A 16,951-nucleotide genomic window follows, 5' to 3' on the forward strand; every position below is an offset into this window, starting at 1 on the left:
AACAAATAAACAGCCATAAACGAGGACTTTGCGTAGTGTGGCTGTGCAGTAGAACATTGGTAAATCTCACTCCCTGACGCCTTAAGAGTCGCGCTGGACAACGCTGTTACCCGGCACCCTCGTCTTTCAATCTGCGGACCCTTGTTCGTGAAGTGAGTGGATCCATGCAAGTTACAGTGTCGGGACAGCTTTGTTTAGAGTAGGGTTTCCAGTCAGGGAAAGTTCCCAGTTTGACTCCCGCTTCCTCCATCCCAGTTGCTGCCGTTGTGTCCTTGAGCAGGACTTTACACCCACATTGTCTTCTGTGTTGCCCACACAGGGAAACTTCACCTACAGAGAAGCTTAACCACGAGTCAGATGTGGTCCCTGGGCGCCACACTACGGCTGCTTATTGCTCTTCAAGAAAGGATGGGTCCCATTTTGCTGTACATACATTGTACATGTGAAAATAAATATCTTATTTTTCCCTAATAAAGGGAACACAATGGAACCTGATCAACCGTAGCTAAGACAGGTATTCTCAGAGCATTACTTTAATTGCAACTAGACGTTTCAGTTTCTCTTAGAAGACGTTTCGCGCGTCATCTGGGCAGGCTTCAACTGTTCATGCTAACAGACTCAGATTGGTCATATCTATTCTGAGCGCCTGGTGGCAAAACCCAAACTATTTATCCTCGGCAGGAGGGGACCATGTCCAGACAAGAATAGTCCCCCCCCTATTGTGTTGCAAAACAGATGCAATGGAGTGACAACTTTGCAAACCCAACAGCAGGCGTTGGGATGGATTCCCCCTCGCTTGCAATGCAGTATTGTGTAGCAAAACAACCACTGTTAAGTAGCAGAGAACAGAAACCTCTGGATGTGGTTCAGCAAAGAATCACAATATTTTTTACACATCATCCGATCTTGTATAAAATATTTTGTTTTTCCATATTGATATTAATGTGCCAGTTTTAAAGTATCTGTATTAAACATTAAATCATCTATTGATGAGTTTAACATTTTGTTGACATAGTAAAAGATAACACGCATTGAAAAGGATGAACACAAGAGTATTTACAGATTTTATTCAATAATTAAACAAATATAGAAAAATATTTAATAAAACAATGAACTATTTTTTATTCCTCTGTGTTTATTCAGTGATGCAAGACCCAAATTAAATTGCCTCGTCAGGGATAATGAAGACGTTTTTAAATGTAAACATTGCATTTTTGTCAAATTATGATGTTAATTACACTGTTAACATCATGGAAATGTGCATCATTTTTCATAGCAATACAGAAAAGAAAAACTACTTTTATTTGTGCTTTTGGTTTCTGCATTAGTCCTGAAAATGTTTAATCAAGCCATGGAGGCATGGCAGAGATATTTATAAAACCTCCTCTATGCTTCCTCCAAACGAGCCGTTTGGAATTTGTCCAATTTGTGACGTTTTCCCCAGTGTTGACGCCAGCAATTATCTCCATATATGGTAGAGATCAGGGGTGTGGCAAAAAATCGATTCGAATTTGAATCGCGATTCTCGTGTTGTGCGATTCAGAATCGATTCCCATTTTTAAAAAATCTATTTTTTTTTATTCATTTAGTATTATTTTTTTAATCAATCCAACAAAACAATACACAGCAATACCATAACAATGCAATCCAATTCCAAAACCAAACCTGACCCAGCAACACTCAGAACGTCAATAAACAGAGCAATTGAGTGTAGACACAAACACGACACAGAACAAACCAAAAGTAGTGAAACAAAAATAAATATTATCAACAACGGAATCAATATTAGTTATAATTTCAGCATGGCAGTGATTAAAAATCCCTCATTGACATTATCATTAGACATTTATAAAAATAAAAAAAAAGAACAATAGTGTCACAGTGGCTTACACTTGCATCGCATCTCATAAGCTTGACAACACACTGTGTCCAATATTTTCACAAAGATAAAATAAGTCATATTTTTGGTTCGTTTAATAGTTAAAAAAAAATTACATTATTGCAATCAGTTGATAAAACATTGTCCTTTACAATTATAAAAGCTTTTTACAAAAATCTACTACTCTGCTTGCATGTCAGCAGACTGGGGTAGATCCTGGTGAAATTCTATGTATTGAATGCATAGAGAATCCTTTTAAATCGGGAAAATATCATTTTTGAATCGAGAATCGTGTTGAATTGAAAAAAAAATCAATTTTGAATCGAATCCTGACCCCAAGAATCGATATTGAATCGAATCGTGGGACACCCAAAAATTCGCAGCCCTAGTAGAGATGTACTCAAAGAGCTTAGCAGGAGTCCACCATCGTAGTCCGACGACATAGTCAATAAGCTTATTCTTGTTGTGGAGCAGACTGGCTCGTCCATGGACATGGATCTTCCGCTGGTGCCATTTATAATACAAAGTAGCGTATAGCTTAACTTTATTTCCGGCAGTAAACTTGATATGGAAGCACTAAGACTACAAAAAAGATGGCGAGGAGTAACCCTTAATCTGAGCAAAGCATTTTGGTTGAAAAAAAATAGATAAAGAAGTAAAATACAGCACTATGTCATCAGTTTCTGATTTATTAAATTGTATAACAGTGCAAAATATTGCTCATTTGTAGTGGTCTTTCTTGAACTATTTGGAAAAAAAGATATAAAAATAACTAAAAACTTGTTGAAAAACAAACAAGTGATTCAATTATAAATAAAGATTTCTTCACATAGAGTAGAAGTAATCATCAACTTAAAGTGCCCTCTTCGGGGATTGTAATAGAGATCCATCTGGATTCATGAACTTAATTCTAAACATTTCTTCACAAAAAAAGAAATCTTTAACATCAATATTTATGGAACATGTCCACAAAAAATCTAGCTGTCAACACTGAATATTGCATTGTTGTATTTATTTTCACAGTTTATGAACTTACATTCATATTTTGTTGAAGTATTATTCAATAAATATATTTATTTAGGATTTTTGAATTATTTCTATTTTTAAAATATTAAAAAAAAATCTCACGTACCCCTTGGCATACCTTCAAGTACCCCCAGGGGTACGCATACCCCATTTGAGAACCACTGATGTAGTCCACAAGGAAGTGTTTTAAATGCAGAAAAAAAGCGCAATATGACCTAACTATGAATGTGAGTGTGAAAGTTGTCTATCTGTGTTGGCCCTGCGATGAGGTAGTGACTTGTCCAGGGTGTACACCGCCTTCCGCTCGATTGTAGCTGAGATAGGCGCCAGCGCCCCCCGCGACCCCAAAAGGGAATAAGCGGTAGAAAATGGACTGATGGATGGATGGACCTAACTAATATAGGTGCAGTGGCTAATTAGCAATTGCTAATATGTTTCTTGTGCTGGTAGCAGTGGTGAGCTGTTGTGTTGCACATACTTTGTACATCGGTTTGGTTTGCTCCACCGAATTCTGACGACCCCATCCACCGCCACACAGCTGAAGTTGAGTTAGCTTTTATTTTCAACAATAGCCTCACGTGCGAAGGATATAGCTCGAAGTCACGGCTGACATTTATTTCTCTGCCCTCAGCCACGCGTTTCCACGCCGAGTTTGTTCATTCTGTTTACTTCTGCGGTACCTTGAGAGGGAAAAGGTCAACTCTGATTGGCTGTTGTCACGGACATCTCTGCCATGTTTGATCAAGTTAATATGCCGTCAGGTGGTGAGGTGACGAAATGTTTACTGATCCTCACTGGGACGGCGTGGCTCAACGGTAGAGCGGCCTTGCCAACAACTTTAGGGTTCCAGGTTTGTCTGAGTCACGGCCGTTGTATCTGCATGCTTGGGCAAGACAATTAAATGGTAAATGGTAGGGCTATGAATATTTGGGTGTCACACGATTCGATTCAATATCGATTCTTGGGGTCACGATTCAATAATATATCGATTTTTTTCGATTCCTGATTCAAAAACGATATTTTTCCGATTCAAAACGATTCTGTAATCATTCAATACATAGGATTTCAGCAGGATCTACCCCAGTCTGCTGACAGGCTAGCTGAGTAGTAGATCTTTATAATTGTAAAGGACAATGTTTTATGAACTGATTGCAATAATGTAAATTTGTTTTAACTATTAAAAAAAACAAAAATATTAATTATTTTATCTTTATGAAAACATTGGACACCGTGTGTTGTCAAGCTTATGAGATGCGATGCAAGTGTAAGCCACTGTGACACTATTGTTCTTTTTTATTATTTTTATAAATGTCTAATGATAATGTCAATGAGGGATTTTTAATCACTGCTATGCTGAAATTATAATTAATATTAATACTGTTGTTGATAATATTCATTTTTGTTTCACTACTTTTGGTTTGTTCTGTGTCGTGTTTGTGTCTCCTCTCAATTGCTCTGTTTATTGCAGTTCTGAGTGTTGCTGGGTCAGGTTTGGTTTTGGAATTGGATTGCATTTTTATGGTATTGCTGTGTAGTGGTTTGTTGGATTGATAAAACAAAAAAATCGATTTAAAAAATAAAATGAGAATTGATTCTGAATCGCACAACGTAAACGATTCGATTCGTATTCTAATCGAGTTTTTCCCACACCCCTAGTAAATGGGTTATACTCGTATAGCGCTTTTCTACCTTCATGGTACTCAAATCCCCTGGACACTGTTTCCACATTCACACGCACATTCCCACACTGATGGAGGGAGCTGCCATGCAAGGCCCTAACCACAACCCATCAGGAGCAAGGGTGAAGGGTCTTGCTCAAGGACACAGTGGAAGTGACGAGGTTGGTAGAAGGTGGGGATTGAACCAGGAACCCACACACTAGACGGCCACACACACACCAAATGTGCCACGCCGTCCCAATTCACCCACCTTCATCCAAGTACCGTAATTCCATCACTTTCAAGCCACATCAATATTTAGAGTTTCTGTTGTACGCATGACCGGTTCGACTCCGGTTCTCGCACTGGCCGTTAAACAAGCACCTCTCACCTGGTTTAAAAGGAAAGTAACAGTAATGAATAATTCACTCCTTTGTTCTATTCATTTATTTGTCCAATCTTCAAGACACATCAGAGGGGATCTTAAATCATTTATAGTTCTGATTTATTTTTTTTATACAACTTATAACACCATAAACTAGTGTTGTCCCGATACCAATATTTTGGTACAGGTACCAAAATTATTTAGATACTTTTCTAAATAAAGGGCACCACAAAACATTGCATTATTGGCTTTATTTTAACAAAAAATCTTAGGGTACATTAAACATATGTTACTCATAGCAAGTTTGTCCTTATATAAAATAGTGAACATACAAGACAATTGTCTCTTTTATTAGTAAGTAAGCAAACAAAGGCTTCTAATTTAGCTGCCGACGTATGCAGTAACATATTTTGTCATTTATCATTCTCTTATTTTTTCAACATTATTAAGGACAAGTGGTAGAAAATTAATTATTAATCTACTAGGGACGGCGTGGTGCAGTGGGAGAGTGGCTGCGCGCAACCCGAGGGTCCCTGGTTCAATCCCCACCTAGTACCAACCTCGTCACGTCCGTTGTGTCCTGAGCAAGACACTTCACCCTTGCTCCTGATGGGTGCTGGTTAGCGCCTTGCATGGCAGCTCCCTCCATCAGTGTGTGAATGTGTGTGTGAATGGGTAAATGTGGAAGTAGTGTCAAAGCGCTTTGAGTACCTTGAAGGTAGAAAAGCGCTATACAAGTACAACGCATTTATCATTTATTTATTTACTTTTTCATTCACTATTAATATCTGCTTACTTTCTCGCATAGAGCTACGGTGTGTAGTGAAGCAAGTTTAGCGAATCCTCGTCCTGCAGGGATGATACTTGTAAGAAACGTACCTTATTTGTCGCCATGGAGGCGAGGATTAGTGATTTAGAAGTAGCTAAAATACTGCTGACTTGGGCTAGACTTTAGCCGCTAGCTAGCTAGCCATGTCTTAAAGCAATTCTTCCGGTGGGCGTTTCAGTGTTATAACTTCACCTTTATCGTTAGTTTTTAAGCCAAAATGCTTCCATCCTCCTTTTTCTGTCTACACCATGGGTGTCAAACTCTGGCCCGCGGGCCAAATGTGGCCCGCCGTGTAATTTCATTTGGCCCTTGAGGTAATATCAAATAAAGATAAGAGCTGGCCCGCCGGTATTATTCAGCGGCGGTGCCTCTGTAACACGGCATTCACCGCGGATAATCGTACTTGCTCACCCTCACGATTTTCCCGGGAGACTCGCGAAGTTCAGTGCCGCTCCCGAAAATGGTTAAACAGCTCGCTCCCAATCAAAAGAGACTGGGTTCAAATCCCAGTCAGATCAATCGGTAACTAGGAAAGCTTTTATATCATAGTTTACTGAGACAGGTTCTCAATTAAAAATTTCATTGGGGCCCGAAATTTCCCTTTAAGAAGACCAAGGATGGCTGAGTGGTCAAAACAGGTATCTCCCAATCAAAGAGGACTGGGTTTAAATCCTAGTCAGGTTGATCGGTAACTAGGAAAGATCCAGTGGGAGGACTTAAATTTCACCCGGACAACAATATTGGGGGTGTGTCTTGAAGGCACTGCCTTTAGCGTCCTCTACAGCCTGCCGTAACGTTCGCTTTTCCGCCATTCAAACAACGTTCCAGCATAGTCACATAATACATGCGGCTTTAACACACACAAGTGAATGCAACGCATACTTGGTCAACAGCCATACAGGTCACACTGAGGGTGGCCGTATAAACAACTTTAACACCGTTACATATATGTGCCACACTGTGAACCCACACCAAACAAGAATGACAAACACATTTTGGGAGAACATCTGCACTGTAACAGAACATAAACACAACAGAAGAAATACCCAGACCCCCTTGCAGCACTAACTCTTCCAGGACGCTACAATATACACCCCCGCTACCGACCCCCCACCCCAATTTTTATTTACATTTTATTTGATATGCCATTGATATTTTTTATGATTATTATTATAATTTAAAACTCTATTTTGCTTGTCACTATAAAGTTATACAAGCCTTGCTTGTTCAATATTCAATGCAAAACTTGTTTGGGTCCCTATTAAAAGGTTAATTTGTTCAATCTTGGCTCGCGGCTTTGTTTAGTTTTAGATTTTTTCCCACTCTGCATTTGATTTTGACACCCCTGGTCTACACACTGTGTCTGCTCGTAAGTACTCCGTGATTGTGCGCTGCCGAACACGCTCGTCTGGTCGTAAACGAGCAATGACACGACGTGACGACAACGGGGGTGCGGGGGAGGAGGCGGACCGGTACTTTTCAGAGGTGGTATAGTACCGAATATGATTCATTAGTATTGTGGTACTATACTAATACCGGTATACCTTACAACCCTACCATAAACACACTTATACATCTGCCAGCTTTCAGGCGTGCTGCTAAAATTGGTTTTGAAGTGAAATGCAACACTTGTCACACACTTGTCCTTGAAGTGAACTACTCCTGCAGAAAGGGTCGCCAAAATTTTCTCTCTTGGTTTTATACCGGGACTGGCCTCGTCGTCACTCATGAAGGCTGATTGCTATTTTGTCCAGTGGATAAAAAGCAGACACGTTTCACCGTTAAGTTCCCTGAAGACTCTTAGGTATACTAAGATAACCTTTTTATCCCTTCACTCTGACAACAGTAGCTTAACTCGGTCAGGATTTGCAAGGATACAAAGGACCTGATGTTACCCGCTTTTAAGTCAAACATCTGAATCTGTCTTGGCTGTCTCCAGACGCCCGCACACACACACGTATTTTATCCTCCTGAGATTTAGAAACATTTCATCCATCAGCTTTGTTCCACAAAGCCAGATGGAATTTAGGTTTATGCACACTTGCTCACAAGTAGGTCTATAGCTGTGTTTTACTAATCACATATTTTATGCAATGCACTTTTGATACTGTCAAGATTGTGTTTTACAGCTCATTATTGCCCTAGTTTTGTGGGATCGTTCATGTGCTTAGAGCTCTGACTTTGTTGGTCCCGTCTTGCATTCTGAATTAGTACTCGTACTTTGAGATAGGGGTAGGAACAAATTGCAGAGTAACTCACAGTGTTTGCTAATAGGTCAAAGTCGGTGAGAAAAAAGACGAGCGTGAGTTTTCTCTCCAAAATTGCAACGCATTTTAATTTAACATTTTACATGTAACACATATACAACTGTGGAAAAAAACAGGAAGACGTGTTACTTTTAGACTCTCAATCAACATATTTTTGTCTCAATGTGCCACACATTAAAAACAATATGCAATAATTTACTTTAAAAGAAGATTTGGCTTTATGCAGACAGATTTAGAGCTTTTGTCTACATAATTCTCTTAAACTATAAAAAAGTATATATACAGTAATTAGAATTTATAATTTAATGTAATCTTAATACATAACAACAATGCGAGTAACCATTTTAAAATGTTTCTCATTATTGTTGAATTGTTAATTGTGGTACTCTAATTTTAAGGTAAATAACCTAATATATATATGTATATATAATTTTATTTTTTATTTAACTCTTCCCCCCCCAGCGTTCACCTTTTTCCTCCCATTTTTTGTAAGGGGCGCCGGAAGTTGGCTGCTCTTGAATGGGATTGTGCTTAAAATCTTCATTTCCCCTTGGGGATTAATAAAGTACTTCTGATTCTGATTGTTCTGATCCTAAACATCTTAAAGCGGATTTTCTGTCCCAGTTGTAAAACATAGGTCGGGTTGTCTTTTTATTTGTATTTTTTGCCATCACGGCAATCTTGCCCGTTTGTCCATGTTAATGGGCTCATATTGCCAATCAGATTTAAATTGAAATTTGGCTTTGAAATCTTATTTTTTTTTCCCTCTTAATTTGTGTTACTTTGCTGAACGTCTGGCTGGCGAGTCGCGAGTGTGTAAAGCTGCCACCAAAAGATGGTGGATGACTGAACAGAGGGCGTTAAGTTAATTCTACTGTTGAATAAACACACTCAGGTGCTGAGGGCGATACATAGAGTGAGACTTCTTTGTCCCAGTCTGAAGCGAGAGATGAAGAAACGTGAGCTTCAACCATTCTGATTGGCGAACATGTCTGTCACTCAAATCCCCACAGCCTCTTGTGGTTACGTTAAAACTTCAATGTGGATTAATTCTTCAGTCCTATTTGCCAACAATACACTGTCAACAATATCGATCAATATAATATCACGATACATTGCCAAAGGTAATGATGGTATACTACAGAAGGATACGAGAAAGTCATTTAACAACAATCATGACAATATCGGACATTCTGACAACAATACTAGTATTACCATATAAAATGAGAAATCATTGTATTAGTACAGGGGTCGGCAACCGCGGCTCCGGAGCGGCATGCGGCTCTTGGATCACTCTGATGTGGCTCAGCTGCTTACTTGCCGACCCCCCCATTTTCCGGACTTCAGTGCCTCTCCCAGAAATCTCCCCAGGATTACATTTTAAGATTTTCACCCGGACAACAATATTGAGAGCGTGCCATGATGGCAATGCCTTAAACGTCCTCTCGACCATGTCGTCGCGTCCGCTTTAATACTATGCCATCTGAGTGCCGGCCGGCCACAACTAGTGTGCGGCTGCTGATTCAACGCGCAAGCGACTCCAAGATATAATTGTTCAACAGCCATACAGTTTACACTGAGGGTTGTGATATAAACAACTTTAACACTCTTACTTAAATGCGCCAGACTGTGAACCCACACCAAACAAGAATGACAAACACATTTCGGGAGAACATCTGCACTGTAACACAACATAAACATAACAGAACAAATACCCAGAATCCCATACATCCCTAACTTCCGGGCTACATTATACACCCCCAGTACCACCCCCGCCCCCTCCGTGCGTCGGTTGGGCGGTCGGGGTTCTGTGGTAGCAAGGTTGTATAATGTAGCCCGGAAGAGTTAGGGATGCATGGGATTCTGGGTATTTGTTATGTTGTGTTACAGTCCGGATGCTCTCCCGAAATGTGTTTGTCATTCTTGTTTGATGTGGTTTCACAGTGTGGCGCATATTAGTAAGAGTGCTAAAGTTGTTTGTATCACAACCCTCAGTGTAAACTGTTTGGCTGTTTAGCAAGTATGCCTTGCAGTCGCTCATGTGTGTCTGCAAAAGCCTCATACCACCTGTGAATAGGCTGGTAAGCTGTTTGTTATGATTGTAGAGGGCGCTAGACACATTGTCATCATTGCACGCCCTTATGATTGTTGTTTGGGTGAAAACCAGCGGACAGTCGAGAAAATGGTTGCTCTGTAGTAACTCGGTAGTCTCCTGGGAAAATTGAGATGGTTGGCAAATGTGATGTTGTCAAGCGGCATTCAAATAAAACTTGCGGGCTGCAGTAATATTAAATTTTCATATTAAGGTGTGGGCCGCGTGTCTGAGACCCCTGGTTAATACATAGCACAAAGCAAAAAATATGCTGTGTTATTTAATTTTAAATTTCAACAGTCTTGTGGCCCCAATAGTTTTCTTTATTTTATGAAACGGGTCAAAATGGCTCTTTGAGTGGTAAAGGTTGCCGACCCCTATATTAGAAGAAAAGTCTGAGACTGTCATAAGATCCCACCTGTGCAGGATGAAGACAACACATTTTAATAGTGTCAGTCGTTGCCTTGCAAACCTAACCCATAACAATCTGCCTGTTTTTGTCTTTTTTTTTCACCACTTGCACACTAGCATTTGCCTGCCTCACTTGTCTCCTCGTTTTTACAAAATGCTTACCCCAACATTTTTTCCCATTCCGCTTTCACATATAAAATGACTAACTCAATTCCCCCCTTTTAACACTTCCCGCCTTCCCTTCTACTCTGTGTTGCAGGATATTTGTGGTGGGAATAGGCTTCTTCAGTCTGTGCTTTCTAATGACTTCTCTAGGGGGGCAATTCTCAGCCAAGAGACTGGAGGATTCCCCCTTCACCATTCATACAGAAGGTAACTACATGTGCTTTTTCTGTGTGTGTGTGTGTGTGTGTGTGTGTGTGTGTGTGCGTGTGCGTGTGTGTGTGTGTGTGTGTGTGTTCCCTCAGGCTAGTTCTGTACTGCAGTGTGTCAGTAAGATGCACATTTGACAACCATTCACTCACATTCACACCTATAGTGTGGCTATTTTCAAGTTTCTATTAACCCGGTAGTCCTCAACTGTTTAACCTTAGTAGGGGACACAATTTTTGGATGCCCCTCTGACAGGCCTTCACAATTTTCCTAAATTAAAATCCCAATTATTTTCACTGAAAACTTGATTTTCGATTGAGATTTAATTTTTTGTCAAAAACTACAAAAGACAACAGGGTGTGAGAGGGGGTTGCTTATATCAGTGTTTTTCAATCACTAGTGGGCTGTGAGATACAGTCTGGTGTGCCGTGAGAGATGATCTAATTTCACCTATTTGGGTTACATATATTTTCTGCAAACTTGTAATTATAGTCTGCAAATTATGTGTCGTTGTCAAGTGGAGGAGTTTAAGTACCTCGGAGTCTTGTTCACAAGTGAGGGAAGAGTGGGTTGTGAGATCGACAGGCGGATCGGTGCGGCGTCTTCAGTAATGCGGACGTTGTATCGATCCGTTGTGGTGAAGAAGGAGCTGAGCCGGAAGGCAAAGCTCTCAATTTAACGGTCGATCTACGTTCCCATCCTCACCTATGGTCATGAGCTTTGGTTCATGACCGAAAAGACAAGATCAAGGGTACAAGCAGCCGAAATGAGTTTCCTCCGCCGGGTGGCGGGGCTCTCCCTTAGAGATAGGGTGAGAAGCTCTGCCATCCGGGAGGAACTCAAAGTAAAGCCGCTGCTCCTCCACATCGAGAGGAGCCAGATGAGGTGGTTCGGGCATCTGGTCAGGATGCCACCTGAACGCCTCCTAGGGAGGTGTTTAGGCCACGTCCAACCGGTAGGAGGCCACGGAGAAGACCCAGGACATGTTGGGAAGACTATGTCTCCCGGCTGGCCTGGGAACGCCTCGGGATCCCTGGGAAGAGCTGGATGAAGTGGCTGGGAGTGGAAAGGCTGGGCTTCCCTACTTAGGCTGCTGCCCCCGCGACCCGACCTCGGATAAGCGGAAGAAGATGGATGGATGAGTGACTGTGCTGTCTAGAGCTTGGCAGAGTAACCGTGTAATACTCTTCCATATCAGTAGGTGGCAGCTGGTAGCTAATTGCTTTGTAGATGCAGGAAACAGCGGAAGGCAGGGTGCAGGTAAAAATGTATCTAATGCTTAAACCAAAAATAAACAAAAATGCTATGCAGAACGAAAACTAAAACTGAACTGGCTATAAAGTAAACAAAAACAGAATGCTGGACGACAGCAAAGACTTACTGTGGAGCAAAGACGACGTCCACAGAGTACATCCGAACATGACATGACAATCAACAATGTCCCCACAAAGAATGATAAAAACAACTGAAATATTTTTGATTGCTAAAACAAAGTAGGAAGACATGAAACTGCTACAGGAAAATACCAAAAAAGAAGAGAAAAAGCCACCCAAATAAGAGCGCAAGACAAGAACTAAAACAATATGCATGGGAAAACACCAAAAAAAAGGAATCATATGTTTATTGTACCCTAAGATTTTTTGGTAAAATAAAGCCAATAATGCAATTTTTGTGGTGCCCTTTTATTTAGAAAAGTACCGAAAAGTATCAACATATTGGTATCAGGACAACACTAGTTGGCAGACAGTCATATTTGGTGCGATGTCAAGGTTTGTTAACCAAAAAGTTCGCAAATAGAGACATTCGTAAATGGATGTGCCGCTGTACTTAAAGTCTTCCAAGCTCTCACTCCCCATTGATGTTGTTGTATGGGTTCTTCCAAAATCCCAAAACATGGATGCTAGGCTAATTGGTTTAGTTGTTTGTTAATATGACTGGGACATAAGTATGTTTGGCGGTAGTGTTGACCATGTGTTTGATGAATGACAATAATTGTGTACTTGAGCTGGTGTGAGAGTACAAGTGCCTATTAAAAATCTTGATGCAGTGTTTATATCCTGTGCGTGCGTGAGAGAGACAATGACACAGGGGGAGTGATTACTGTTTTCCAGGCAACTTCTCAAGCCGGTTTGTGTAAATTAAAGATAAGAATGTGCTGTATGTGCGAGTGTTTGTGATCTCGATTAATCATCCGCTCACGCTGTGCAGCCAGGGAAGAAATTTGGAGCGAGCTCATTAAAATTGTACGTCGTCCAGCCGGGCTTTCCCCATAGGACAGTTTTACACGTTTGCTGGTAAACGGACAATAGATAGTCTAGTTTAGGAAAACAAGTGACTTAGTCTGTGCATAGTGGGTAGATGTCTGTTTCACCCTTTCATGCATGCCCCTGTGCAGTTCAACCACACTGTTCTGTGACTCTGCCCATTCCATGTGTGTGTTTATCCGCGTTTGTGATGAGCTGGCAGGAAACCGCTGTTAAAGGGGTTGATGGCAGCAATGTGAGACAAGATTTAGACCGCCGAGACCCAGAGGCCCATCCATCTGCTCGCTGCAAATCAGCCGAGCAAAACAACTGGTCCCTTCATTAAGCTCCCGCTCACCTCCTGCAACGTCTCACAAACATTCAGCGTGTTTGCATGTCCTGTTCGGCACATCTTCCATGTAATACAAAAAAGGAACAGGTCATTCCGACTTTTTCTGGGCTTCTCAGTGTCAAGTTCCCTAAAACGGTGGTTCTCAAATGGGGGTACATGTACCCCTGGGGGTACTTGAAGGTATGCTGAGGCATACGTGAGATTTTTCAAAAATATTCTGAAAATAGCAACAATTAAAAAATCCTTTATTTATTGAATAATACGTCAACAAAATATGAATGTAAGTTCATAAACTGTGAAAAGAAATGCAATAATGCAATAATATTCAGTGTTGACAGCTAGATTTTTTTGTGGACATGTTCCATAAATATTGATGTTAATGATTTCTTTTTTTGTGAAAAAATGTTTAGAATTAAGTTCATGAATCCAGATGGATCTCTATTACAATCCCCAAAGAGGGCAGTTTAATTTGTTGATTTCGTCTATGTGTAGAAATGAGAGATGCACGGATAGGCAATTATATCATCCGCAACCGCACCACAAAAGTCGTCATCCACCCGCCACCACCCATCAGTGGTCGGCCACTTTTACCTTTCACAGAGCTATTTAAACCCGTTTCACAGAATAATGAAGACAATGGGAGCCGCTAAAGTTCTCGCGAATATCCAATGACGTTGATCCTGACGACAAGAATAAGGACGTGCTGTGAAGCCATTGCTTTTGACATCTTCAACAATGTGTATAAACAGAATGTTAGTCCAGCAACATGTTGAATGCAACTTCAGCTATCACATCAGGGGGTGATACAGAGTACACTGATGGTTGTGATATAAACAATTTTAACACTCTTACTAATATGCGCCACACTGTGAAGCCACACCAAACAATAATGACAAACACATTTCGGGAGAACATCCTCACAGTAACACAACATAAACGCAACACAACAAATACCCAGAATCCTTTGTATCCGTGACAATTCCTGAATATATTTTACGCCCCTAAACCCGCCCACCTTACCGACGCACGGGGGGGGGGTTGCTGTTAGCGGGGTGTATAAAATAGTCAGTAAGTTTCATGGATACAAAGGATTCTGGGTATTTGTTGTGTTGCGTTTATGTTGTGTTACTGTGAGGATGTTCTTCCGAAATGTGTTTGTCAATCTTGTTTGGTGTGGCTTCACAGCGTGGCGCATATTACAAAGAGTGTTAAAATTGTTTATATCACAACCATTAGTGTACTCGTGTTTGTGTGTCTGCGCCACACTACAACATGTTGCTGGACTGTAAAGTAGTTTGTACATGCTGTAGAAGGCGGCAAAGTCAATGGCTTCATAGCACGCCCTGATACTTATTATCTCGGTGACTGCCGGCAGTCATTCTAGAGAATAATAGCGTCGCCTAATGTCTTCTTCGCTTTGTGACACGGGTCTTAAATGTCTCTTTGAATAGTAAAAGATACCGATCTCAGGACCATGTATATCAAATATTTCCGGATGGTTCAACCGCCCGAATCAAATTAAAATCTATTTTTTCGTCATGTCACCCGCTCGACCCGGACTCCGCGGATGAGACCGCAAACCGCGCATCTCTAGTAGAAATCTTTATTCATAATTGCATCACTTGTTTATTTTTCAACAAGTTTTTTAGATATTTTTATATCTTTTTTTTCCAAATAGTTTAAGAAAGACCACTACAAATGAGAAATATTTTGCACTGTTATACAATTTAATAAATCAGAAACTGATGACTTACCGCGTGATCACAGAGTTGTAACCCGCTTATGCAACTACAGAATTGACATACTAAGCTGCTACTGCTGCATCGTCTTTGAGTTGGTGAAAGTTAATTTTAAGTTTAAATCATGCCACTTGTACATTAGAGGGTTGTTGCCATAAACCGAGAAATTGGTCAACTTTGACATCCAACTGAGATGGCGCGAAAGACACGAAGAGATGCTCGTTCGCAGCAACTTTTTATTTTTTAATCTGGGTGAGGGTTATGAACAATTCTTCATATCAACAGGAAAATATGAACCTCCCATCACTTGGCATCCCAGTGAGAGTAGACATTGTACAGTAAGTGGTTGCTTTATTATGTTTGTTGTTTGTGTAACTTGTTTAGGACTTACCATTACTGCTACATGATGCTTGGTGTTTCACTATAGTTAGATCTGTTTATCAATCGGCTTCTAAAACTTGTAGCTCATCCTCCTTATTTTTAGGCTCAAAAATATGAAGTTCTAGATCATCATTTGTCCATAAATGGTCGTTGTTGGCTGTCATGAGTTCTGCAATAATGAGTAATAGTTGTTGTTGAAAAAAATAGCAAATATTGCGAAATAAATATCCCGCTATAAGGTTAAATTGACCAAAATACGTAAATAATACATGTTATCATGAATGTGCCTGTTACTACATTATACACAGTATATACTTATGTGTATGTAAAACGTTGATGGATGCGATTTTTATGTTTTTAGAGCACTTTATATGTGAAAGAGAGCAACTCCCATCATCTCCACTGTTAGCTGACTTTTGCTAGCGTATATTTAGTGCATAAAAAAAGAAATGTGTTCTTGTTGTCACGCCCAGGAGTTCATGTTTCGTTTTTGTCATGTTTGGTTTTGTTTTTGGACTCTTCCGATCCCTGGTTTGTGCACTTCCTTGTTTGTTCCGTTACCATGGTTTCGTATTTGTTCCACCTGCTACTTTTGGTTGACGCGCACCTGTGTTTTGATTTCTGCCTGTATTTAAGCCTGCCTTCTCCCTTTGTTCAGTCTGGACCCTTTGTTTGCTCTATGCAACACTCACGTGGTATTCCGTCTATGTATAGACTTGTGCTAAGTTTCGCCTTAGCTTCTCGTGTGCTCGGCACGTTACTTTTGGACTTTTGGACTCCATTGCTACGTTTAGCGTTAGCTTCCCATGCGTAGGCATGCACTTTCTTTTGTCTGTTTTGTACCGTGTTCTTTTACTTTTGTATATTAAATCCAGTCTTACCTGCTATTCCTGCCTGTCTGGTCCTCGTGCATCTTGGGGTGACAATACGCGCATCCAATATGCGTGCATCGCGTGACACTTGTCTTAGATAAGAACAGTAAATAATAGTCAAAATTCCTCCCAAAATTGCAGGTCCCTTTTAAGTTATCACTCCAAACAAAACTACTGATTAAGTATGATGATTGAAAATGTATGTAACAATTTAACACATACACATTTTCAAAAAGTATTAATTGGAGGAGTGTTTCATCTTTGGACGTACAACTTGTTAGCATTGACATACAAACTGTAGATGCTAACTTCGCCTCTTCCCATGTGTTTGATTAAAATAATTAAAGTTAAAGTACTACTGATAGTCACACACACACTAGGTGTGGTAAAAGTATCCTCTGCATTTGACCCATCCCCTTGTTCCACCCCCTCGGAGGTGAGGGGA

General features: G+C 40.5%; 1 protein-coding gene across 2 annotated transcripts in view; it reads left to right on the forward strand.

Annotated features, from left to right (window-relative positions):
* The window catches only part of LOC133559511 (alpha-1,6-mannosylglycoprotein 6-beta-N-acetylglucosaminyltransferase B-like), a 373,716-nt gene that overhangs the window by 48,010 nt on the left and 308,755 nt on the right, over positions 1-16,951 (forward strand). The window contains exon 2 of one of the 2 annotated variants that reach the window (XM_061911345.1): positions 10,807-10,919. The exons of the other annotated variant lie outside the window; for it this stretch is intronic. Within the exon in view, the coding sequence (XP_061767329.1) occupies positions 10,807-10,919 (113 nt within the window). The remainder of the gene's footprint in view (positions 1-10,806; positions 10,920-16,951) is intronic. 2 annotated transcript variants of the gene reach the window in all.

This window comes from Nerophis ophidion, linkage group LG01 (genome assembly GCF_033978795.1).
Source record: "Nerophis ophidion isolate RoL-2023_Sa linkage group LG01, RoL_Noph_v1.0, whole genome shotgun sequence".
Classification (NCBI taxonomy): Eukaryota; Metazoa; Chordata; class Actinopteri; order Syngnathiformes; family Syngnathidae; genus Nerophis; species Nerophis ophidion.